The sequence below is a fragment of the Panthera tigris genome, chromosome E3 (genome assembly GCF_018350195.1).
Source record: "Panthera tigris isolate Pti1 chromosome E3, P.tigris_Pti1_mat1.1, whole genome shotgun sequence".
NCBI classification, from domain to species: domain Eukaryota; kingdom Metazoa; phylum Chordata; class Mammalia; order Carnivora; family Felidae; genus Panthera; species Panthera tigris.
The window spans coordinates 3969870-3996159 of record NC_056675.1 but is presented as its reverse complement, the minus strand read 5'-3'; the positions used below and the strand labels follow the sequence as shown (position 1 = coordinate 3996159).

General features: G+C 52.2%; 1 protein-coding gene across 7 annotated transcripts in view; it reads left to right on the top strand.

The window, feature by feature from the left end:
* The window catches only part of MMD2 (monocyte to macrophage differentiation associated 2), a 45443-nt gene that overhangs the window by 1248 nt on the left and 17905 nt on the right, over positions 1 to 26290 (top strand). For 4 of the 7 annotated variants that reach the window (XM_042970918.1, XM_042970917.1, XM_042970922.1 and 1 more), the window contains exon 2: positions 25389 to 25470. In XM_042970918.1, coding sequence (XP_042826852.1) covers positions 25389 to 25470 — 82 coding nt within the window. Of the gene's footprint in view, positions 1 to 11; positions 100 to 8777; positions 8976 to 25388; positions 25471 to 26290 lie in introns of those variants that run through there. The other 3 variants (XM_042970919.1, XM_042970921.1, XM_042970920.1) reach the window with 3 other exon arrangements.

Here is a 26290-nt window from a genome sequence, read left to right as displayed (position 1 = left end):
AAGGTGGCGAATTTGAGACGGGTTGACGTCAGTTTTGATACCCACATCCACGTGGCTCGTCATCTCCTGGCACTTACCGAGGGTCCTGGTCCCCATGAGGTCTGTACCCATTCTGGTCAAACAGCAGAGCGTGATCACAGATGTCCAGGCTGAGCATGGCATCGGAGGTGGGGAGGCAGGACTAGGGCTTTTCCCGCTCAGTCTTACCCTCCATTTCTGGGGGGGGGGGAGGTCCTTTTCTCTTTCATAAAGTTGGGGAGTCCTACTGGGAAGGATGGATGCACGGGGGAGTTCCTGTGGGGTTGGTTTTTGGTTTTTGGTTTCTTGTGGCTGGAAGGTGGGAGGCACTGGCTGCTCAAATCCATGGGATCTTCTCTGATACGGACGCTTGGACTTTGAAAGGCTTGTTCTCGAGGGTCCTTTTTTGCTATGGTGAGGTCTAAATTGGTGAAGGGTTCCTCGAAAGGGAAGGGGGAAGCCTGGGACAGGAGGCCACATTTGCAAACATGCAGGGAGGGAGCTGTGAAGCCCGTACTGTGGGCCTTCACCTGTCGTGCAGCTGCTGTGTGGTCTTGGGTAGGTGTCTGAACCTCTCTGGTTGATTTGTGAGAGGACGGGAGGCTTGGTCGGAGATGTCTAGATTTGGACACTGGTGCAGCCCTCCCTAACTGGGATAGAGCTCTCCAGCTGGGTCAGGGGCTGGACCATGAGCTTTGTTCCTTTCATGCTTGGGCTGATGCCATTTCTACGGGTGAGGAGTCCAGTGGGGAAGTAGAGCACATCAGTTAGAACTATTTCTGTTCCCTTCCTCATTGCATGGCCCTTACGGTGGTGCCGCCTACAAGTTAAATCCCTAATGCAGGCTTCTTGATTGAGCAAATTTAATAGCGTGACCCAGTGCTATTCAGGAGAAACGTCATACAAGCCGCGTATATAGTTCTACAGTTTTTAGTAGCTGTTCCGTTGAGTGTGTGGCTGATTTTCTATCTCGCCGTCATAGAAAGGTAGAAAACGGGTGAGATGAGTTCTTAGAATATGTTGTTGTTAATCCTTGATACGCAAAGTGTTACCATTTCAACATATAATCAATGTAAGTGAATTATTCATGAGACTTTTTACATTCTGTTCTCACCGCAAGTCTTTGACATCTGTTTGTGTCTTTTATACTTAGGACCCACCTCACTCCGGACTAGCTATATTTCAAGGGCTCAATAGCCACATAAGCCCGGTGGCTGCCATATTAAATAGCACAGGAATATCTTCCAGGGTGAGAGATGGGTGTTTGTCTTAGTCATTTTGGGCTGCTGTAACAAAGTACCGTAGACTGGGTTGCTTATAAACAATAGAAACTTACATCTTATAGTTCCGGAGACTAGACGTTCGAGATCAGGTGCCCTCATGGTTGGGTTCTGGTGAGATCCATCTTCTGGGTTATAGACTACAGACTTACTGTATTTTTATGTGATAGAGAAGGAGCTAGCTCTCTGGTTGCCTCTTATAAAGGCACTAATCTCATTCAGAAGGGCTTCTACCCGCTGGACCTGATTATGCCCTAAGGGTCCTGCCTCCAGATGCCATCACACTGAAAGTTAGGTTTCAACATACAAATTTTTTTAGGGGGGGACACAGACATTCAGCCCTTAACAGGGTCCCTAGTTATATGCTGTGTGATACTGTAAAAGATGCTTTCCCCCTTTGAGCCTTTGTTTTTCAATGGATGGTTGGACCAGCTGATCTTTAAATTTCTAACCTGGAATCCTTAAATGGTTTATCTAGATCAAGAAATATATTTATCATATAGCTATAGGAATTAAAGGCTGTGTAGTATTGGTGCAGGGCTAGGGAAATTGACCAATGAAACATAATAGAGAGGTCAGAAGCAGATTGATGCATATAAAGACATTTGATTTTTTTTTTTTTTTGAGAGAAAAGAGAGAGAGAGAGAGAGGGCATGCGATTGAGTGGGGGAGGAACGGAAGAAGAGGGAGAGAGAGAATCCTAAGCAGACTCCATGCCTAGTGTGGAACCTGACAGGGGGCTCGATCTCACAACCTTGAGATCGTGACCTGAGCAGAAATGGAGAGTCAGATGCTTAACTGACTGAGCCACCTAGTCACCCCAGAGACCTTTGATTTTTGAGAAACTGGTGTTGCTGATCACCAGAGGCAAGGATGGTCTATTGAATAAACGGTACCGAAACAATTGCCTATCTAGATGGAAACAATGAAACCGGAGCCCTACCTCACACCATACAGAAAAGAGCATTTCTGGATGGATTAAAATTTATAAGTGAAGTTAAAAAAAAAAAACAAAAACACTTGAAAACTTTTAGAAAACAGAAAAGAATATCTTTTGGATTTCAGGGTGGGTAAAGGTTTCTGACGGCATGGAAAGTTAAAACCGTTAAAGAAAAGGTGGATAAACGAGACTACATTAAAAATTATGAGTTTCTCTTCATCAGAGAAATGCCATGAAGAAAATAGAAGAGGTGCTGCAACCTTGAAGGACATCTCTGCAACACGTTTAACCACCCCATTAATTAATATCCAGGGTGTATAAAGCCCTACCGTAAGAAGAGGACAGATAAGAGAACAGAAAATACAGAAATGCAAATCGTCTTGCAGATGCACACAGAGAAGGGAGAACACAAATGAGCTAAAAGCTGCTCATTTTCATTGGGCATCTGCCCTGGAGAAAGTGGTGTGCATGTGCATCAGAGGACACGGACATCTTAGCATCTTGGTTCATGATAAGCAAGACATCCCAAGTGCCAATGGTAGAATTCATATGCTGGAATAATATCCTTTCGTGAGAATGACCTCCACTTTGAGGCAACAGAATGGATAAACCTAGGCGTCGAGAGTGGTAGCAAAACACGAAGTATGAATGCAATCGTTTAATGCTCAAAAACAGGCAAACCAACTGTGTTGTTCAGGAGCGCAGAGGAAGGTATGTGGAAAGCCGGAAAATGATTATTGCAAAATCAGCTTACTGGCTACCTCTAAGAGAGGTGGGGTACACAGGGTGTTTCTGGGTCCTGGCAGTGTTCTAATTAGTGACTTGGGAAGAAAAACAAGCCGGATTCTATGTGCCCTATGAGATAGCTCCCATTCCCATGGGGAGACTCACCCATGTGGCCACGCCTCACTGCAGGGGAGGCTGGGAAGTGTAGTCCAGCTGTCTGTGTCCATTGCTGCCTCCCCGGGGCTCAGAACAGCACCTGGCATCTGAGAAGGTACCACTCAAATCTGTTGAATTAGTGGCGGTGTGACTTTGGACAAGCAAATTAACCTCCCAAGACGTTGGTCTACTCTCTTGCTTTAAAAATGTGACGTTGAAAGGGAGTCCTTATAAAGCAACATAATGGTTATAAATGCAGCATGTGCTCCCTTAAAGAACAGTTTTTAAATCATGGGGAAGTAGGTATAAAAATGAAAGCAGTCGGGACCCCTGGGTGGCTCAGTCGGTTAAGCGTCTGACTTCAGCTCAGGTCATGAGCTCATGGCTTGTGAGTTCGAGCCCTGTGTCGGGCTCTCCACTGACAGCTCAGAGCCTGGAACCTGCTTCTGATTCTGTGTCTCTGTCTCTCTCTGCTCCTCCCCACTCACTCTCTCTCTCTTTCTCTCACAAATAAATAAACATTAAAAAAAAAAAAAAAAAAAAAAAGAAAGCATTGGGTGCCTGGATGGCTCAGTTGTTTTAAGCATCCAACTCAGGTCATGATCTCACAGTTTGTGAGATTGAGCCCCGCATTGGGCTCTGTGCTGATGGTGTGGAGCCTGCTTGGGATTCCCTCTCTCTCTCTCTCTCTCTCTCTCTTTCTCTGTCTCTCCCTCTTTGTGTCTCTCTCAAAGTAAATAAACATTAAAAAAATGAAAACAACGGTCACCCACAAATGGTCCCTGCAAGGCCATTTAGGACCAGCCGAGAAATTCTGAAGGTTATGGGTTTCGTAAACATTTTTTGTTGTTGTTCTTGAGGCGATCAAGATATGTATGAGAAGCATCCAGTACAGGTATACAGTTGGTGCTCCAAAGTGGTGGTTATTTGTGTAAGTGATTGTTACTTACAATCTCTTTCTGGGGAGGGTTTGAAGCACTCTGTAAGAATCAAGCTTCTCAAGAGCCATGGGACTGCCCTGGAGAACCCTTCCCTCCTGGCAAGGCTTGCTCTGATGTCAGCAGGTCTCTGTGCCTGGAGAAGGGATTCGAGCAGGGGCTTCCGGGTCCTCTGTGTTGCTGGGCTGCCATGGGCGGGCCACTCCTGGGCTTCGTGGAGTGGGAACCACGTGCCAGGCCTCGTAACAAGCATCTTCCATTCACCATCTCATCTAGTCCTTAGCTGGATTTTATTTCTTGTTGAGAGAGAGAGAGAGCAAGCATGAGCAGGGGAGGGGCAGAGAGAGAGGGAGACAGAGAATCCCAAGCAGGCTCCGAGCTCTCAGCACAGAGCCCAACGCGGGGCTCGAACCCACGAACGGTGAGATCGTGACCTGAGCCGAACTCAAGAGTCAAGACGCTCGACCGACCGAGCCACCCGGGTGCCCCCGAGGTACCATATTCTGTCCCTGTTTGGTTTGCCCTCCGTCACGGAGCCCACAGTGAGGTCCACACCTGGACTGTCCTTGGCTTTTCTGCCTCCCGTGCAGCGATGGGGATAATAATCCTCAAAGTCAGGTGATTTTCCAGTCCCTGCTGGACCCAGAGGCTAGAATCCGGAGTCCTCCCCGCTGCACGTGCCGTTGCACAGCCTGGCAGGGCTCTCAGAAGACACCGCCTCCTTCATTCATTCATGGACACGCCTGCCCCAAGCATCTGTGGGGACGGACCAAGTGTCCCAGTGGAAGCCCACACGCCATATGTCTGAACGTTTAAAGTTAAAAATCTAGCTAACAAGCTTTTCAACGAAACGGGTTCCGTCCTCCTCGGCAAATACGCTTCTACGATGACACGGGTTGAACACTCTATAGAATGGTGGCCGTCATATGAATGAAGACTGGCCACTGTCAAGTAAGGAAGTTGAGTTTAGTTATTTTTACATGTGCCGCGGCCTTTGTGGCCAGGCCGGCGATGCCTGGGTGAGCAAATAAAATAAAGGCATGCATAACTTAGTAGTTTATAGATTTCATACGATTTATTTTTGTCTTTGCTGCAGCAAAACCATTAATTATGTTATTTTCAAGGTTTTCACGGAAATTGCATTCTCTTCACAGTGATCATCTAAAGTGGTGCAGTCCAGTGTAGCACTAACCACCTGTGGCTATTTAAATTCAAGTCTAAATTCATTAAAATTAAGTAAAATTAAAAAGCTAGTCCCCCAGTTGCAGAGGCCACATTTAAGGGCTCAGGAGCCCCAGGTGGCCAGTGGCCACCATATTGGACAACACAGACCTACAGCATTTCTGTCACTGTGGAAATTTCTCTCAGCACTAGTCTAAAGGATGAAAACGCAAAATGTAATTTAAAAAATATCCCGCAAAGGTAAATTAAGCGAGATGTAAAAAACTACCTTAAATTATTTGTATTTTAGGATATCCGAAATTCTCTTAAATTTGGAAGGCAAAATACAAATGAAGATTGACAAGTGTAAAACTTAAAAAGTATTTACGTAGGGGCGCCTGGGTGGCTCAGTCGGTTAAGCATCTAACTCTTGATTTCAGCTCAAGTCAGGATCTCACGGTTCGTGGGATTGAGCCCCAAGTCGGGCTCCGTGCTGACAGCACACAGTCTGCTTGGGATTCTCTCTCCCGCTCTCTCTCTGTCGCTCCCCTGCTCATGCTCTCTCTCTCAAAATAAATAAATAAACTTTAACAAAGAGGATGAGGACAAGAAGGAAAGGAGGGAAAAGGAGGAGAAGGAAGGGAAAACCAGAGAAAATAAACTTGTTAGTGTTCAGAACTGAAAAGTCCAGGAGTGTCTGAGTTCAGGTACAGCTGGATCCAGGGTCTCAAAGGAGTCCCATGCTGTCTCTCTTTGTCTTCGGGCTTTGTTTCTTCTGCTGGCTGCACATCTGGACTGCTCACAGCCCTTGTGGACAGGGAGTTTCTTTTTTTTTTTTTTTAATTTTTTTTTTTTAACGTTTATTTATTTTTGAGACAGAGAGAGACAGAGCATGAACGGGGGAGGGTCAGAGAGAGGGAGACACAGAATCCGAAACAGGCTCCAGGCTCTGAGCTGTCAGCACAGAGCCCGACGCGGGGCTCGAACTCACGGACCACGAGATCATGACCTGAGCCTAAGTTGGACGCTTAACCGACCAAGCCACCCAGGCGCCCCAAGGGAGTTTCTCTTTCCTGGCAGGATCACCCTGTCCTGGAATCGAGTCTCTGTGCCCTGACTTGGATTGCATGCATACCCTTGAACCTGTCACCGGGGTCAGGGGAAGGGCTATGCCAGTCTGGATCTTTTGGAGCATGGAGTTTGGGAGTCGGGCATGGCGGGGGGGTGGAAGGGTGTGGCTCCACGTGAGCCCAATGGAATGAGAGGGGGAATGTGTGGCCAAAAACGAAAGTGATTTACATTTTGTACGTGATTGAGGGGGGTAGATGCTGGATGGGACAGAAGCCTCGGAGACCTTGCGGCTTTGGGGTGGGTCGTTCAGGGTGAACGGGAGTTCTGCAGAGGCTGGAAGCAGGAAGGTCACCGGAGAGGGCTGCAGGGGAAGCACAGGAAGGCAGGGAAGAGTCTGAGGCTGGACTCAGACCCTCCGGAGGGGAGGATGTGGGGTCAGGTCCCTAACTCCCTGGGCACGCCCAGCAGCTGGCCTTTGTCCCTTGGGCTCCGGGGTGCCACTGAGGCTTTTAGGCTAAGTAGCAAGGTTTCGTTTCCAGTAGGGTGGTTGCCATCCAGATACCACAGCAGCAATTGGGGGGGGGGGTTCCTGGGGCCCCCAGGGGCTGGGGAGCTGCAGCGGGTGGGGTCTGCCTGTTCATCTCCTGGCAGTGGGATTGGCCACTGTCAATCGATTGGTCAATTACTTGTCAATATGTCCCTTTACCCCAAAGCCTTCAGTGCGTGTGTGTGTAGCACCAAGTACTTTCTTATGGAATGACATTTAAGAACAGAGACTGAGCCTTAAAAAGGAAGGGGGCGCCTGGGTGGCTCAGTCGGTTAAGCATTCAACTCTCGATTTTCGCTTGGGTCACCATCTCGTGGTTTGTGAGTTCGAGCTCCATGTCAGGCTCTGCACTGATGGTGTGGAGCCTGCTCAGGGTTCTCCCTCCCTCTCCGCCCCTCCCCCCCCAAAAAGAAAAAAGATGTAAAAGGAAGGGGACGCTGATACGTGCTGCACTGTGCACGAACCGTATGAGGACAGTATGCTAATAAGCCGATGGACAAAAGGACAAATGTGTGATTCCGCTTCTGTGGGGTCCCCAGAGTCGTCAGACTCAGAGACAAAGAGCAGACAGTGGAGCCAGGGGCTGGGGCGGGTGGGGGTCAGTGTGTAATGGGGACAGAGTCTCAGTGTGGGAAGATGGAAAGTTCTGGAGACTACAGCGGTCACGGTTGCACAGCCGTGTGAATGTGCTCAGTGCCCTAGAACTGGACATCGAAAAGTGGTTGAAACAGTGAATTCTGTGTTGAGAGTATTTTACCACAATTTTAAAAAATATTAAAAACATAAAGTCAAGGGGCGCCTGGGTGGCTCAATCGGTTAAGCGTCCGACTTTGGCTCAGGTCATGATCTCATGGTCCGTGAGTTCGAGCCCCGCGTCGGGCTCTGTGCTGACTGCTCAGAGCCTGGAGCCTGCTTCAGATTCTGTGCCTTCTTCTCTCTCTGACCCTCCCCCGTTCATGCTCTGTGTCTCTCTGTGTCAAAAATAAATAAACGTTAAAAAATAAAATAAAAAAATAATAATAATAATAAAGTTGAGCTGAAAACGGTAACAGAAGCGGGTCGTTTATTAAATGTGAGAGGCAAGACAAGAAAAAGGGACTTTAGTGTTGAGGCACTATTATCTCACAGTGAGTCCGTATGCAGATTTTACCAGCTGCCCCCTCACTGCCCCAGCTGCCAGGATCCGCTTTGGGGGCACTGCGTAGTTTCCTTAGCCTCCTCGAGTCCAGAATTCATCTCTTGTCTTTTTCTATCAGGCATCGGTGTCTTTGAGGTGTCCAGGCCAGTTCTGTAGGCTGCTTCGTGTGGGGTCCCTGGGCTCAGTTTGGGGTCTCACAGTTAGATTGAGGCTCTGTGTTTTCTTTCTTTCTTTCTTTCTTTCTTTCTTTCTTTCTTTCTTTCTTTCCTTTTTTTTTTTTTTTTTTTAGTATTTTTGATGTTTGTTTATTTTTGAGAGAAACAGAGACAGAGAGCGAGCAGGGGAGGGGCAGAGAGGGAGGGAGACACGGAATCCGAAGCATCTCCAGACTCTGAGCTGCCAGCACAGAGCCCGATGTGGGGCTTGAACTCACGAACCGCAAGATCATGACCTGAGCTGAAGTCGGACGCTTAGCCTAGTGAGCCGCCCGGGGGCCCCCCGCCCCTGCCCCGTTTTGGTAGAAGCGGTGCTGCTTTTTTTAGGCTCCTTGTAACCAACAACACGTGTCAGTCTGTCCTTCGGCGTGATGTCTTCCGTGATCGCTTGCTCACGTGGGTGTCTTCCTGCTTTTCTCTCTGTAAAAGTATTATTTGTTTTGGTAATCAGTTAGCATGTGTGGGGAGGGAGTGTTTTGAGCGCATGTGCATATTCCAGTCCTCATACTATGAAAACTTTCTCTTAGAAAAGTAGAGAGAATAGCGTAATGAACCCCAGCCACCCCCTAGCTTCAACTCAACGATTATTAACGTTTTGCCCAAATTTGCTTCATCTCTGCTTTTTCTCTGTCCTAAAGTATTTGAGGACAAATCCCTCGGTGGTATGGGTGATACGACTTCAGTGCGCATCTCTGCCTGGCGAGGACTTTCTTCCCTAACCACTAGACCCCCAGCCCACCCATCAGCATCGGCAGTAAGTCCTAGCGCTATTGAGCACTTGAATTGTAAGTTCTATTTAGTTCAAAAAAAATTTTTTTTAAATGTTTTATGTATTTTTGAGAGAGAGAGAGCATGAGCGGGAGTGGGGGAGGGACAGAGAGAGGGGGGAACAGAAGATCCAAAGTGGGCTCTGTGCTGAGAGCAAGGAGCCTGATGCGGGGCTGGAACTCGCAAATCGTGAGATCATGACCTGAGAGGAAGTCGGATGCTTAACCGACTGAGCCACCCAGGCGCCCCCGGGTTTGTTTTATTTGAGAGAAAGCGCGTTTACTGGACCACATGTAGCTGTCGGTTGCCATATTAGATAGCACAGCTGTAGAGGCCGGATTCGATTCAGGACCCACGTTCCAGGCAGGAAAGGCCAGCAACTTCTCGTTGCATCTCTCCAGGGGGCACGGAGGTCCTGTTTCCGGTGATGCGGAGATGGACCTTGGGACTCTGGGCTCCTTTTATAGCAGCCGGTTGCTCGGCAACCTGTCGTCAACGCTCTTAGCGTCTGTTGGTTACTGATGTCGGAATGAATGATTTCATCAAGTCTTGGGTTTTCAGAATTCCCTCTTAGTGAAGAAGAGAGACCCCCGCCCCCAAACTTCCCTGCACTTAGCGCACCAAAGTGGTGGGATCTTTGTTATTATCTGACATATAAAGCCGGGGTTCATTTCTTTCCAAGAAAGGCCTCGCGGGGAAGGAGTGGATGAGTCTGTGTAGACATTCTTAGGATGCGTGGACGATGTTTCGGGCTCTGTGAACCCTTGGGATGGCGTGTTCAGTGTGTGCGTGCGTGTGTGTGTGCACATGCGTGTGCGTTTTGCCCCAGGGAGGTATAGATCTCCCAGCAGGCAGCCACTTTGCACAGGATTGGGTGCCGCAATCCTGGTTGTAGGGGACGGAGTTGGGCCCAAATCTGGCTTCAGTAGCCCTCTGCTGTGGAGTTTCTGTGGCTCTACCTGTCTCGGGATGTACTCTGGACCCTTGGCCGTTGGCGGGGCTGGGCTTTGCCAGGGCACGTGGCGCTGTGTTGGGAGGGATGGTCGTTCAAGGCCTCTGCCATGTTGCACGGCCAGGGAATAGCAACGAGCCTGGAGGACACTGTTCCCGGGGAAGGGGTGGGCCACTTGTGGTGGCGCACAGCCTGGCAGGACGTGGGCTGTGAGGGTGGCCCCTCATCCTGTGTCAGAGCCCCCCGGCCTCTGTGTCAGGGACCAAGGGCTCCCGGGGGCAGGGGAGATATTAGCTGATTTTCTTCACAAATTCCTCCCAGTGGATTCCGGTTTGGGACACGCCTCTGAAAAGGTGTGGGATTTGGGAGGAGTGCTCTCCGCGCTGTCGCCGTGAGGAGGAGGTTTTCCGTGAGCTCCCTGGAAATGTTCTGGAATTGTGATCCCATCATGACATCGGGGAGGGTAAAACAGCAGAGATGGGGATGTGGCAGGGAGGCCAGGGCGCATGGGCGGTGGCCTGTCCTTCTAGAGGTGGCTGGGAGGATGACAGACCCCAGTGCCTGGGGTGGTCTTGTCTGGGGCGGGGGGCTGTGGGCCATTCATTTTAGCGGCGGATCCCAAGAGCGGTGGTCCCCGAGGAAGCCCTGTGCCCCAGCATCCCTGAGTCAGGGGCTGGCTGTACTCAGCTGGCTACCTTTAGGTGCCTCATTTCCCCATCTGAAAAATGGGCTAGTCAGCCCGCAAGCTTCCGAGGGCTTTGGAGGGGAGCCGGGGAGTGACTTCAGATTCATTTCAGGGCCTGCGCCAGGGAGAGCTTTGGCGAACGGAGCAGATGTGGGTCCCAGGCTCAGCGAACTGCAGCCCTGAGTGGCCCGGGAGTGTGAATGAGCCTTGCAAACCGTGCAGTGCTGTACGAAGAAGCCTTTGATGTCAGCGCCGTGCCCAGATGGGATAGAGGCATTCAGAATCGTGCCGCTTGCTTGCCCAGGGGCCTTGTGGCTGCTGTCTTCGGAGGCCAGCTCGTACTTGGAGATAATCTGCCTTAGTTTGGGTTTCCCCAGAAGCAGACCCCGAGACAAGGACCCAAGGGCAAGTGGTGGGGAATGAGCACAGGGAAGGGCACGCAGCCACCAAAGGGTGTGTTAAGAGGCCAGCTGGGGGCGCCTGGGTGGCTCAGTCGGTTGAGCGTCCGACTTCAGCTCAGGTCGTGATCTCATGGTTCATGAGTTCAGGCCCCGCATCGGCCTCTGTGCTGACAGCTCAGAGCCCACTTCACATCCTCTGTTCCCTTCTCTCTCTGCCCCTTCCCCGCCGGCTCTTTCGCTCTCTCTCAAAAGTCAATAAATGAGCTTTAGAAAGAGGCAAGCTGGTTCTGCTTGGGAGACAGTGTGGAGCGCGTGTTGGGCTCTCCCTGCCGGGCCCAGGGGCCTGGCTGATTCCGCAGCTCGCCGTGTCCTGGCAGAGGCTGATTGCCATGAGCGTTAACTCTCAGAGCCTTAACTTGGGTGGGGGATGGGCTTGCCCCCCCGCTCCGTTGCAAGGGTTGCTGAGGTGCTGGCCCCCCGCCCCCCAGGATTTCTGGTTCAGAAGGTCTCTCGCCGGTGGTCTTCCGGTAGCTTCGGTGAGGCAGGGGGCAGGGTGGTCACTGCTTTAGAGATGGGGATTCTCATTACCTCAGAGGGGAGGAGGTTCCCCGGGGAGCCACAGGGAAGGTGCAGAACGGGGGGCTGGGGTCTGCCCGGGTCTGCCCGGCCCGCGCTACCAGATGCACACCTCCCGGGGGCACCGTCCACATGGAATGCCACGTGAAGCGAGGCCGTGGCCCGTCTTCCCTCCAGACTTCCTCGGACCTGGCACGGGGTCCAATCTCCGTGCTTCCCACCCCTTCGTCAGTTTCCCCTTCCTGTTTCTGGCCCTCTGCCTGCTGGGATTTTGATCTCCAGACCATCGTGGAGTGGCACCAGCCCAAAAACTGCTTCCCAAAGCCTGAGCCAAGATGCTGTCTGCACCCGGGAGGAGCCTGAATTCATGAATGGACACAAAGAAGTATCCTGGGGCCAAGCTGGAGGAGGGGGAGGCTCTCAGGGCCCGGGGCCAGCTTGGCCCTGCCTGGGCTGTGCTGGCCTCTGCGGGACAGACAGACAGACTCCCTTTGTGTGGAAGCCAGGACAAATCTCTTTAGTCCTCTGTCCTGGGGACCCAGGGCCGCCACTGCCAGGCACGGCCCAGTCGGGGAGGGGCGGCCGCTATCGTCGTCCTGGGTCTGGGCTTATTTGGATAGAGGAGCACTTCTCTCTGGGGGCTGCCGCCCTGGGTCCAGGCTCGAAGGACGGAGGAAACACAGAAGCCCGAAGGCTGGGCCTGGCCCCTCCAGCGTGAAGGGGAGGGGGCGGGGGGGGAGGCGAGCAACTGGGATGTGTTGGGGGCCGAGGTGGTGTGCACCCGGCAGGTCAGCCACTTTAGACCCTGCCTGGGGCAGCCGTGTTGCACCTGCTGCCTGTAGACCCCAGGGCAGGTGTGATGTAGAAAGCGTACCCTTTTAAAAGTTCTTTTTAAAGATTTTAATTAATTAGTTAATTTATGTTTATTTATTTTTGAGGGGGGGGGGCAGAGCGTGAGCAGGTGAGGGGCAGAGAGGGAGGCATTGACCTAGAATCCGAAGCAGGCCCCAGCCTCCCAGCTGTCAGCACAGAGTCCGATGCGGGGCTCGAACTCACGGACCTTGAGATCATGACCTGAGCCGAAGTCAGACGCTTACTGACTGAGCCACCCAGGTGCCCCTTAAAGATTTTATTTTGAAGTAATGTCTACACCGGACGTGGGACTTGAACCCACAACCCCTGAGATCGAGAGTTACATGCTCCACCAACTGAGCCATCCAGACGTCCCCCCACCCCCCCCCCAAAGCATACCTTTGCAGACCCCACCCAGACCCAGCCCTTAGGAGCATGGCTGCTCTGTTTGTTAGCCTTTTACTCAAGTCTAATGTACAGGAGAGCCTGCCTTTCGATTTCAGCTCAAAAACTGGGGAACCAGCACCCTAATCAAGATGCTAAACATTGCCAGTTACCAGAAACCTCCTAAATACCCCTTCCAGTCGCTGTCTCCCAGTCCCAAGGGTGCCCCCTGTCCTGGATTTTATCATCAAAGACTCCCATTGCTGATTCTTGAAGTTGATGTAAATAGCGCCAGAGAGCGCGTCCCGTCGTTCGGCGCCGTGTCTGAGATGCATCCCGGTTTCTGTGCTTGTGTCTGGCCAGTGTGGTGTTAGGAGGCGTGGCTCTTTCGTGGTGTATTCCCATCCTGCGCTGGATGGGCATTTGGGTAGTTTCCAGCGCTCCTGTTGGGACCAGCCCCCCTCCCTCTCCCAACTCCAATGCGGCAGGTTTGAGAACGCCTGGTCTCAAGTTCAAACGTGGACATTGGTCAGAGTTTTAAAATTGACTAACGTAGCAAATGACCGTTGCAGTCAGTGAAACGCTGCGGAAATCTAAAGAAGACAATGGCGCGTCCCGCCCTTGTCCGCGGTCTCTCCTCTGGTGCCCCCCTTTCGTACCTTCTGCTTTTCCAGGTCAGCTCACTGGCCCTGCCTCTCGGGTGACCTTGGGCAAGCCCCTTATCCTGGCTGGATTGACTCACGTCTCAGGAGACTGTCTGCTCCAGAATGTTCGTAAGATCTTAAAAGGCTGGGACTGTTCCAAACTTATTATCTCAAGTCTGAACGACTTCATAAACGCCGTGAGATGACGGATCAATCAGTTATTTGTCAGGCATTACCTGTCGCACGCCTGGCTCTGCATTGGTACCGAGAAGACAAAGACGAATTGGGGCCCGCGTGCAGTCTGGGGGACAAGACGGACCCAGAAACACCCAAATGCGTGTTGCGTGCCCTGTGATAGGGGCTCCGCAGGCAGTTGTGGGAGTCCAGACTCTTCCTGCCTAGGACTGCTCCAGGAAGAGAAAGGCGGAAGGCGGTCCACGTAAGCAACCGCTCGTGCGTTGGCCTGGAGGTGAGAGAAGGCTTTGGCTCTGCAGTCTGCATGGGACTGTGAGGATCAAGCAAAGCTCTTCAGAGGGGCCTTTCCACCTGGGCTTTGAAGGCTGAATAGGAGTTCTCCAGCGGGAGAAGAGGGAAAGGGATTTTTAAGCTGAAGAAAAGGTATGTGGAAGGCCCACAGCCATGATGACTGTGGGCCACGAGGAGAGCGTTCGTGGGGTGAGGAGAAATTGCAGGGTTTGAGTCAGGGATAGGAAACAAAAGAAGCAGGTTCCCCTGGAACACAGGCTCTTCTTTTTTTTAGTTTGAGAGAGAGAGAGAGAGAGACAGGGATCAAAAGCAGGGGAGAGGGGCAGAGGAAGATAGAGAATCTTAAGCAGGCTCCACAAATGGCGTGGAGCCCGAGGCAGGGCTGGATCCCACGACCCTGGGACCATGACCTGAGCTGAAATCAAGAGTTGGACGCTCAACTGACTGAGCCACCCAAGGCGCCCCTGTTCTTTTTTTTTTATTCTCAGTTTGACACGGGCTCTTGTGCTCTGGGTCTGCCGGAGGTTTTCCCTGACCCATGAGACCTGAGAGTCTTGGTGTTAGGCTTTCTAAGATGGGAGGGACTGACTAATTTGGGGTTCAGGGGGACTGGGGATCACGGGCCACTTGCGGCCGGGGCTGCTCTGACCACTGGCCAATGAGGCAGTGATTTCATGAGCTGCAAGAGGGCTCTGTCCCTTCCCTTCTTTGCCTCCAGATTCTCCATCCTGGAGAGGATGCCCAGATACGTTACACTATAGTGTAAAAGATTGATAGCAGAGCCTTTCCCATCAGAACCACAGACAGGGATGAAAGGGGAAGTGAGTGCAGTGGAAAGAATAAACCAGGAATCAGAAGGTCTGGGGTCATATGTCAGCTGTGCCACTTCCTAGCTTGTGGCTTAACTTCTGTGAATCCCTGTATAAAATGACAGTCATAATCCCCGCCCCGCTCACTTTGCAGCAAGGTTCAGAGAAGAGGAGGGAAGTGAAAGCATTGGGTACCTTTTTTTTTTTTTTTTTAATTTGTGGGTACCACTTAATGTCACCTATATTTTGTTTTGCTCCTAAATGTTCACAAACTTTTTAATTTTTGTAAGCTTATTTATTTATCTTGAGAGAGACAGAGACAGCACGAGCAGGGGAGGGGCAGAGAAAGAGGGAGAGGGAGAATCCCAGGCAGGCTTTGCGCGGCCAGCAAAGAGCCAGACACGGGGCTCGAACTCATGAAACCGTGAGATCATGACCTGAGCCGAAACCGAGAGTCAGATGCTTAACCCACTAAGCCGCCCAGGCGCCCCTCGTTGGGTAACTCTTAAGCCGGGGATGGCTGCCTCTGGCCTGCCCAGTGCCTGTGGCTGACACGCTCAGGGGCCTTCGAGATACGACGCTCCAGGCAGCCAGCACGAGCCCATGGACTTGGTGTGGGGGCTGAAGCCTGTTTGCTGTCTGTGCTGAGCCGGGTGTCTGTTTTGTGGTCCTGGGTCCCTGTGGCATCCACGTGTGGCACCTGGTGCGGTCCCTTCTCCATGAAGCTCTTCCTCCGGCCTGCTGCTAATCCCCTGGGAAGTTTTCAAAAATTCCAATGCTTGGGTCCCTCGCCTGGCAGTCCCGTTGTAATTGTTGGGGATGAGGCCTGGGCATCGGCATTTTCTCCGTCTCCCCCGGTGATTCTCACACGCAGCAACATTTGCTCTGGCTCCTTCCTCCGACCTGCCAGGTGGTGATACGGCTGCGTCCCCAGTGGCCCAGGGTTTCGGGGGGGGGGGGGTGACGATGGCACAGCCCAGACCCAACTCCTGTCCCTTCCCTGCTGGCATGATAGTAAGTCTTCCTATGTACCTAGATGTGCCAGTGGCCTCGTTTTTTTTTTTTTTTTTTTTTTTGTAAAATACAGACATAAAACTTACCGTTTTAACCACTTTTTAAAAAATGTTTATTTTTGAAGGAGAGAGAGAGAGAGAGAGAGCGCACACGAGCAAGCATGAGTGGGTGAGGGACACACAGAATCCAAAGCAGGCTCCGGGCTCCGAGCTATCAGCACGGAACCTGATGGTGGGGCTCGAACTCACGAACTATGAGATCATGACCTGAGCTGAAGTCGGACGCTTAACCGACTGAGCCGCCCAGGCGCCCAGTTTTAACCTTTCTCAAGTGTATGCTTCAGCGGCATTAAGCATATTCACATTGCTGTCACCACCGCCTGTCTCCAGGCTGACTTCCATTGTCTCGAACAGAGACGCTGTCCCCGTTCATGCCGTCCCCTCCCCCAGCCCCGGATACCACCACCTTCTCCCTGTCTCCATGGAGTTGGTGACTCTGGGGATCTCCTTCCTATACGTGGAATCCTGCGTTATTTGCCCTTTTGTATCTGGCTTGTTTCATTGAGCGTAACGTCCTCAAAGTCCGTCCACATGGTAGCAGGTGTCATAGTTCCCTTCCTTTTTAGGGCTGAATAATATCCTCCCATTGTGTGGCCGGACCACCTTTTGTTATCCGTCCATCTGTGACGGACACTTCGCTTCCACCTGTGGCCGCGTGTGGACCGTGCTGCTGTGGGTGTGCGGGTGCAATTCTCGTCCCGGAGGCGGAGCGCCTGGATCGGATGGTAGTTCTTCGTGTAGTTTCCGGGGGAGCCTCCATCTGGTGCTCCGCGGCGGCTGCACCATTTACGTTGCCGCCAACTTCTCGTCCTCGCCAACGCTGGTTTTCTGGTTTTGGGGGGGAATGGGTGTGGAGTGGGGAGGCCTGACGTTTGAAAGCAAGCCTTCTTGCCTCACTTCAGCACGTCACGGCACCTGTTCTGGGGGTGCTGCGGGAGGCAGACAGGGATCAGCTTGTACTGAGTGCCTACCGTGTGCAGGGAGCTCACGCGGCACGAGTCGTCCTCTGTGAGGCAGGCGCCGTTACTCTCCTAGAGCTCAGATGATCCTGGGCAGAAATACCGGCCCTGTCTTTATCTAGCTGTCATGCCTTAGGCATTTGGGGATTTGCTTTTTCTGGGCCTCAGTTTCCCCAGCTATGAAATGGGGCCAGCAATAGGGCGTGCCTCATCCATGGTGAGGATTCACGGTAACAGAATCATTCATGTCGGTCACGCGTCTACAGATGCTGAGTGCTGTGCGCAGATTAGCCCGTTTCATCCTTTTATTATCCTCTGTGGGGGGTGCTGGGGTTAACCCCATTGCTCAGATGAGAAAACCGAGGACAGCTTTAGCAGCTTGCACATGGACTCGTGGCTAGAGGGGAGTGGTGCCGGGATTGAATCTGGAACGTCTGACCCCCGAACTCCCAATCTTAATTATAAACTCTGTTGTGTGCTAGGTAGGTGATGAAGGAGGGTGTAAACCAAAGCAGAGGCGTAGGCAGGAGATGAGGAGACCCCTAGGCCTGGCTCCACCCCATCTGAGAAGAGCAGGGGGCGAATGGTACCTTACAGTGTGGAACACACTCCCTTGTGTGCTGTGAGTGTGGGCTGGTCTCCTAGCAGCCCCCCAGCAGGCGGGTACCTCACACGTGACCAGTTCCACGGACGGCCCCGTGACTGCACGTAAGATAGAGGGGGCAGGATGGGGCTCTGACAGAGGAGCTCTCTCCCAGTTGCTTGGAGACCGTGGTTGGAATCACTGGGTCGTAACAGCGCCTGCATTTGGAGTGTTCGCCGAGTCTGATCTGAATTGCGTCCAAAGGCTGTCCTCTTTCCACTGTGCCCCACCGCCTGTCCAAACCCTAGAAACCCAAGCATTTGCCACTTTGATAAAGGACTGGGACAGGCATCTCCTGGATGCCAGTGCTGTATTAGCCAGGCCACCGAGGTTTAGCAAAGCATAATTTACTTGAAAGTATTCTGGTGTTCATCTGGGAAGGAGGAAAGGAAAACAAATTTCTGCCATCAATCCTTCCATCCATTCAGACTTCTATTTATCCACTTACCTCTTTATGTTTCTACCAAGCTACGTGCCTATCTCTCTACTCACATACTCATCCACCTACACCTTCATCCATCCATCCATCCCACCCATCCATCCCATCCATCCATCCCCCTGTCCGTCCGTCCATCCATCCCATCCATCCATCCATCCATCCATCCATCCATCCATCCCATCCATCCATACATCCTCCCATCCACCCCTCCCCCTGTCCGTCCATCCATCCATCCATCCATCCCATCCCATCCCATCCTTCCACCCATCTGTCCATCCTTCCTTTCATCCATCTCTCCATCCGTCCACCTTCCATCCATTCAGACATCTATTTTCCACTTATCTATTTATGTTTCTACCAAGCTACGTGCCTATCTCTCCTAGTCACATACTCATCCACCTACCCCTTCATTCATCCATCCCATCCATCCATCCCCCCGTCTGTCCGTCCATCCATCCCATCCATCCATCCATCCATCCATCCATCCCATCCATCCATACATCCCCCCATCCCCCTGTCCGTCCGTTCATCCATCCATCCCATCCTTCCACCCATCTGTCCATCCTTCCTTCCATCCATCTCTCCATCCATCCATCCATCCATCCATCCATCCATCCATCTATCCATCCATCCTTCCATCCATTCAGACATCTATTTTCCACTTATCTATTTATGTTTCTACCAAGCTACGTGCCTATCTCTCCTAGTCACATACTCATCCACCTACCCCTTCATTCATCCATCCCATGCGTCCATCCATCCATCCATCCATCCCTCCCTCCCTCCATCCATCATTTATATGCCACCCATCCAACCAGCCATCCAGTAGCTCATCCATCCATCCATCCATCCATCCTTCCCCTCTATCCATCCATCCTTCCCCTCTGTCCATCCATCCCCCATCCATCTATCCATCCCCTCCACCCATCCTCCAGACTCCCCATTTATCCGTTTATCCATCCATCCTTCCAGACAAATATTTACCTAACTAGTTATTTGTCTGAGAAGGCATTTGTCTTCTCTTCGGTCTGCTTACCTACCCATCTACCCACCAGCTAGTTCCACAGTCAGTTAATTGGAAATGTACTGGAAAGGATGGCTGTTGTCCTGTGGACAGTGGGAGAGCCAATGAGAAGATTTAATAAAGTCACATTATTTTCTGCTTTTCACGATCAGTTAAAAGTGGCCAAATTTGGGGAAAGAATGTTCAGATTTGGGGTCTGTAATACCAAGGTACATCCATAATGTCTTTAGGGAGCTGTGGGCATAAGGCAACGTTTCGCAGGTGCCGAGACAGCTCTTCCAGCCCTGTGATAGTCGGGTGATGTGGGAAGACAGCCGCAGTCCACATACCATCCTTCAGTGCTTTCCTTTGCTCTGGGCAGCCATGTGCTGAGTGAAGGGTCAGGGCTCCCGGAGAATGAGGTGGGGATGGTTCTGGAGGATGGCAATGACTCAGTTCACCTGCGAGACACAGAGAATGCTGGAACACTAGGGATCACCTAGTGTGATCCCTGTGACTGGGATCACCTCATGACTCCTGCCCCGGCTCAGCTCCTACTCCAGCCGGGTGGGCTCCCTCCCTGCCTCTGAACACCCCTCCTCCTTCCCGCTCCTCCTCTCCTCATGTGCTTCCGTCTCCAGAAATTCCCTCTGCTGTCTCCGGTGTGACAATCATGGGTGTGAGATCACCCCCTGGCAGAGGACTGGTCTTCGTTGTTTAAGTCTTTACATCATAAAAGCATTGGCATCAGAGAATTTCCTTCCAACCTTTTATTTTGAAAAGTTTCAAACTTGTAGTCAAAAGTTGCAAGAAACGTTCCATGAACTTGCCCGAGTGCCATTCACTTAGAGTCACCGGCTATTAACCTTTTGCTGTGTTGGCTTTATCACTTCCTCTTGGCGCTGAAGCTTTTGAGGCTAAACTGCAGACATTCGGACACTTCATCCTCAAGCACATCGGCATGTATCTCAGGACACCCTTATCTCGCCCAGAAATCCAGCACTTGATACAATGCTGGGGTCTGACAGGCAGTCAGTCCATCTTTATCTTCCCTCAAGACCCTTAAAAGAATTAAACAAAAAATTTTTTAAGTGTATTGTTCTTGAGAGAGAGAGAGAGAGAAAGAGAGAGAGAGAGAGAGAGAGAGCATGAGTGGGGAAGGAGCAAAGAGGGAGGGAGACACAGAATCTGAAGCAGGCTCTGGGCTCCGAGCCGTCAGCACAGAGCCCGACGTGGGGCTCAAACCCACAAACTGTGGAATCATGACCTGAGCTAAAGTCGGATGCTCAACTGACTGAGCCACCCAGGCGCCCCTGTAATAGGTGATTTTTTGTATCTGGCTTCTTTCACTCAGCATCATGTAGTTGAGGTTTGTATGTGTAGCAGGTATCAATATGTCATTCCTTTTTGTGGCTGAGTAATATCCTGTCATATGGATGGATCTACCCATCCATGTGCAGCCAAGATTGAGAACCACTGACCTAGAATAAAAAAAAAATAGAGGCCAAGATGGCGGAGCAGCACGGAAATTCTCTGCTTCTTTTATCCCTGAAATGCAGCTAGATCGGCCCCAAACCGTTTTGCACACCTAGAAAGTTGATCTGAGGACTAACACAATAATCTGCATAACTGGAGCCACAGAACTTGGCAGGGACGCAGCGTGGAGAGGTGAACTGGGGGAGAGAGAAGCCGTGGAGGGTGGGCAGCTGTTTTGTTGGCTGAGAACAACTGACCTAACCTCTTATAGCTTCATCTCCGAATTGGAATAATCGTATCTACTTTGCAAGGATGTGGTGGGCTTTAATGTGAGGTACTGGGACGGGTCAGCTGCCAGTAAGAAAATGGTACCTGGGCTTTCTGGGGGCTTTCCAGGAGGAGGCAAAAAGAATGTCCATTCCTTGAGCACCAGTACGTGTCAGGCACTCCTGCGTGGGCTCTTGAGCCGTATTATCTCATGGTATCTGTAGGCTAGGTAGTAGTTTCTCCTTATACATGCAAGGGAGCTGCAGCCTAGAGACATTAGGTAACTTCTCCTAGGTCTCAGAGCACCTCAGTGACTGTGCAGAGATTTTCCACCCAGCTGTGCCAAGCTCCAAAGTCCCTGCTCTGTCCTGTTCAGGATGGGAATTCAGCCTGTGCCCTTGCCTCCCTGCCAGCTCTGACTCGGGGAGCTTTCCTCGTGGATTTGCCCTCCCCACACCCCACAAATGCCATGCCCACGTGGTTATCTAAGCAGTAGGGCTGGCCGAAGAATGGGGATTGTGTTCTCCAGAGGGGAGGAAGAAAGGCCTCTTTCCCTCCTTTAGTTTAACTAGTGACAGCCTGCTGGGGATATCAACTCTTTTAAGAGAAACTTCCCCCAATGTTGAAGGTTGCTATCTGACTGTCAGCTATGTTCTAGAACATTCTATATTTTATCTGTGTTTCCTGTTAAAAATGACTCCCTTATCCCTCTCCTGGGGAACGGATAAACAAGCTGTTGTACGCCCAGACAGTGGAATAGTGCTCAGCAGTGAAAAGTCTACACAGAAGGAAAAAGAAAAAAAGGATGGAAGTTTTGAAAATAATTTGCCAAGAATGGGAATATACCATCTAGGAGGGTCTGTTTTCTTCTTGTATAAAACGTGTTTGTCTTACACACATTTTAAGTAAATAAGTAAATCCCTGCTTGTCATGGAAAGTTTCTTTCCATCTGGGAATGTGCTTTGACTTTCTAAAATAAATTTCTTTCTGGGGTGCCTGGGTGGCTCAGTCGGTTGAGCATCCGTCTTCGGCTCAGGTCATTATCTCATGGTTCATGGGTTCGAGCACCACGTCGGGCTCTGTGCTGACAGCTCGGAGCCTGGAACCTGCTTTGGATTCTGTGTCTCTCTCTGCCCCTCCCCCACTCATGCTCTGATACTCTATCAAAAAAATATTTTAAAAAATTGAAATAAATTCTTTTTAGATATTAAAGTAAAAAACGTAACAACACGCTGTGGTATGACCATGTTGCTCCATTTACACGACATTCTGGAAAGGCAAAGCTGTTGGGGCAGAGAGCAGAGCAGCAGTAATGGGGCCGGGAACAGGTGTTGGGTCCCTGGGGCGTGCGAGCATTTTGGGAGGGACGAAGGGGTCTGTTCTTACTCTTGATTGTGGTGGTGGTCACATGCCCATCTACATTTGCCCAAACTCATAACACAGAGTAGCAAAAAAAAAAAAAAAAAAAAGGAAAAGGAAAGAAAGAAAAAAATTAGGCCACAAGGAGGGTAAAGAAAAAGTTCTTGGTTCTGGAGGGTTGTGGGAACTGTTTCTTGGGTGTTTGCCCCCGGCCCCGGGGCCTGGTCTGCCGGCCTTTTTCTCTGTCCGCCTTTCTCTCCATTCAGTGGCTGCAGCGCGGGGCAGAGACAAGGAGGGTTTTGTGGAACCCAGAAACAAATAAGGGATTGCCCATCATGGGTCACCGCGGCAACGCAATGTCGCTCTTGGACCCGTGAGGCTGGCACTGTGGGTGGCTTATTGGTGTTTGTTAAAGTCGGCGACAGGTGGACGGGAACTTCCTCAGCCCCAGACCTGGTTTCCCACCTTGGAGAAGGGCGTCAGCTGTGTCCCTGCCCAGTTGACCTCTGCCCGCCCCCTCGCCCAGTTGGCACAGCACCGTGGGGGGCTTTGGGGCAAAATCTATCAAAATTAACACCGTGCATCCCTGTGTTCGTGTCTCTAGAGCTGTAGTAAATGACCGTGCGCTTTGTGGCCTTAAGCATGTAGAAATCTGGTCTCCCAGCTCTGGAAGCCAGAAGTCCAAAATCAGGGTGTCAGGAGGGTGGATTCCTTCTGGAGGCTCTGAAGGAGGAGCCTCTGTGTCTGGCTCCCAGCTTCTGGTAGCTTCAGCAACCCTCAGTGCCCCTTGGCATGTGGACACGTCACTGCAGTCTCTGCCATCACCGTCACGTGGGCTTCCACCCTGTGTCACCCCTCCTCCCACGGGGACCCTAGTTGTAGCAGACCGAGGGATCGCCCTCCTCCAGGGGAGCCTCATCTTAACTGCTAATATCTGCAATGGCTCTGTTTCCAAATGCGGTCACTTTCTGGGGTGCTGGGGGTTAGAATCATCAACGTAGGAATTTGGGGGAGACACAGTCCAGCCCGTAACACTGCTTTTGTTGTCCTATTAAGTCCCTTCTTAACCCACTCTTGGCCACTGACAGCTTCTTGCTGGAGAAGGTGAGCTGATGGGCTGGTTGTTTCGGCCTCCCGGGGAGGCTGTGCTTTTTGGGGGGTCCCCAGCTGCAGGGGTGAGTCCACCCTTTTCTCTGTGACCCTGAGCCCAGAGACTCAGCTCCGGGGTCGAGTCTGCCCCTGCATGGGTGTCAGACTCTGTGGGGGTTGGCGTGTAAGGTCTTGGTTTTCTCGTCTGTGTAATGGGCTCAGCAGGACCCTGGCCTTGTCACAGGTGGAGTGACCGCCAGCTGATGCAGGTGGAGAACAGCTGTCAGGGCAGGTGGGTGGGGGGAGCAGCCGTGGACCCCCAGACTTGTCCAGGTGCCGAGGGGCCAGCACAGGAAAACCGGACACGGTGCGTGTCAGGCAGATGGCAGCGTATGGCAATGTCAGCCCCTGGGAGACACCCCAGCCTTCCAGCCTCCATACCCGCCCTGCACACTCCCGTCTGCCGGTCCCTGGGCCAGGAGCACCCTTTCCTCTCCGCCTGGTGAACTCCTCCGTCATCCCTCAACATCTGTTTGCGGTGTGCGCTGCAGAGGCAGGTGCCTCGGGCGTCGTGCTGAGCCTGTGCCCTGGGAGCCCTCTCCCCTCTCTGCAGCCTTCACCCTGTGCTGTGCTGCTCCTCTAATCCCAGCCAGCGCATAGTAGGTGTTCTCCAGTGTTTCCCGAAAGGACGAGAAGCATTAATCACGCGGTGTCAGGATTTCTGCCTGGATCCCGTGCCTTCTGGACCGTGAGCTCCTTGAGGAGCTCGTCTCAACCCTCTGTCCCATGTTCTGAGTGTAGAGCCGGCATACAGAAGGTGCTTAATAGGTGCTCTGTGGTCTGTATGGCGGAGGAGGCGCTGGCACATCCTCAGTGAAGTGTACTTAGCATGGATCCAGCCTATGGAACGTGCTCCATAAATGCCCTGTGAACTTCACTGGCATAGGTCCAGCCCCCAGAAGGCATTCAATAAATGCTCTGTGATCTGTACTGGTGTGGTACCCGCATATAGAAAGTGCTCGGTAAAGTCTCGGTGAGCCGTGCTAGCACGACAGCTGCATACAGAAGCTCGGTGTGTGAGTCTGAGACGAACGGGGGAACTGCCCGTTTTCCTGATCCTGAGCCCGTGTGGGCCAAGGAGGTGACCCCTGCCAGGCCGGTCCAGCTTGCCAGCCAGGTGCTTGCAGACCTCACCCCCCGGCTCTCGGACGCCCCTTCCCCGCCCTGCCAGGCCTGCCTTCCCAGCCTGATTTGGATACCCCTGTGCGGAGTCCTGCCTGCCGGACCCAGGCTGAGTGCCGGACCCTCTGGGGGTGTCGCTCCCTACCCTCATCGCGGTAGCTTTCCCTCCGTGAAATGGGCTCCCTTTGTGCTTTCGGAGCTCCACTGCGGAACAAAGCAGAGACTGGAGGGGCCGAGGAATCTCCCCAAGGACTCTGGAACACCAGGAGTGCATATTGCTTGAGACAGTCAACTGGCTGTTCCACGTGTGCATCTGCGTCCGGCAGAAGTGGGGGCAGATGGTCACCGAGGATGTGCACACCGGTGGTCACGAGGCAGAGTTCCCCACGATGGCCCCAAACTGGAAAGTCCACGTCCAGTAGATGGGGGGCATAATTGTGTGTGGAATTCCGTACGGCGATGAACACGGTCCATCACTGCGTCCAGCGACATGAATGAGTCTCGCAGCCAAAGAAGCCAGACAAAGAAGGGTCTGTGCTGTGTGATCCCATTGATGGGAAGTTCAAGAGCAGGCCAAGCTAATCTATGAGGACAGTGTCAGAGGGCGGTTTCCTTGAGGGAAGAGAGTCACTGGGAGGGGGCCTAAGGGCGCTTTCTGAGCTCGGCCCCCTCCCGGGTGGTGGTTATTCTGGCGGGTGTGCGAGTAAGAATGGGTTGGGCTGTGCCCATGGGGAGCTGTCTGTGTGTCAGTAAGGAAAATGAGCAACAGGAAATGGAGAGAACGCTGTATTTAGCAAAGTTGTGCAACAAATGCCACACTGGGGGTTAGGCACAAAGTATTGGGTAGTCCAAACAAAGTGTAAGAGGAAGGGAGGGGGAGGGGGAGGAGGGAGATGGGAAGGCGAAGAGGGAGGGGGAGGGGAGGAGGAAGATAGGAAAGAGGGGGAGCAGGGGGAGGAAGGTGGGAGGGAAAAGGGGGTGGGAAAGAAGGGAGGGAGAGGCAGAGGAGGGGCGATGGGGAGGGGAGGGGAGGGGAGGGATCTTTTTTCCCACTGAGAGGGACCTGGTCTTCAGGCCTCCTGGGGATCCTGTGACCACAGCTGCTCCCGGCTTCCTGGCCCAGCTTCCAAGAATTATGTCTCTCGTTCCAGGTTCATGAACCACCGAGTCCCCGCCCACAAGAGGTACCAGCCCACCGAGTACGAACATGCAGCCAACTGTGCCACCCATGCTGTGAGTTGGCTTTTGGGGGGCCGGGAGCTGAGAGGGGGACGCTTCCAGGTGCAGGGGGAGGCAGGCTCTTTGCCCTTGGCGAGACTCAACATCTCCATTCCACGGTGATGTCCCCGCTGACATCAAGTCCTCTATGGCCCTTGGAAGAGTGAGTGGGATCTGGAGGGAAGGCCATTTGGGGAAACTGGACTGTGGTGCTGAGCAGGCCTCCCTTTTTGCTCTTCGAACCTTCAGTGGCTCCCTAGTACCTGTACGGCATCTGGACTCCATTACGAGCTCCCGGGCAGGTCTTAGCTCATGTGTCGGCCCACCTCCCACTGCCACGCTCTTCCCCTCAGGCTCCAGCACCTGAATGGGCCGTTTCCTGGATAGAAGGTACACCTCCATGCCTTTGCAAACGATGTTCCGGCTGCTTGGAATATTCACCGACTCCACCCCAGCCTCGCCTAAGAAATCCTCTGGGCAGTGGATCCCTTTGAGAATAACGAAAGACCTAGACCTCCCCTGTCCAGCTCGGTAGCCACTGGCCCCGTGTGGCTGTTGCGCACTTGACGTGCAGCTCGTCTGATTGGAGACGTGCTGTGCGTGCGACATACGCACCGACTCGGGAAGACCTGGCAGGAAAGACAGGATGTAAAATGTCTCCTCAAAATGTGTATGTTAATTACGTGGTCTTGTGGACCTGTCGGGCTGAACAGATAAAGTATTGACATTAACTCCGTCTGTTTTTCCTTTTAAAAACGTGGCTTGCCAGAACGTCTCAAATGACCTCTGGGACCGGTGTTATCCTTCCGTTGACTGGTGTTGCCAGAGACCCTTT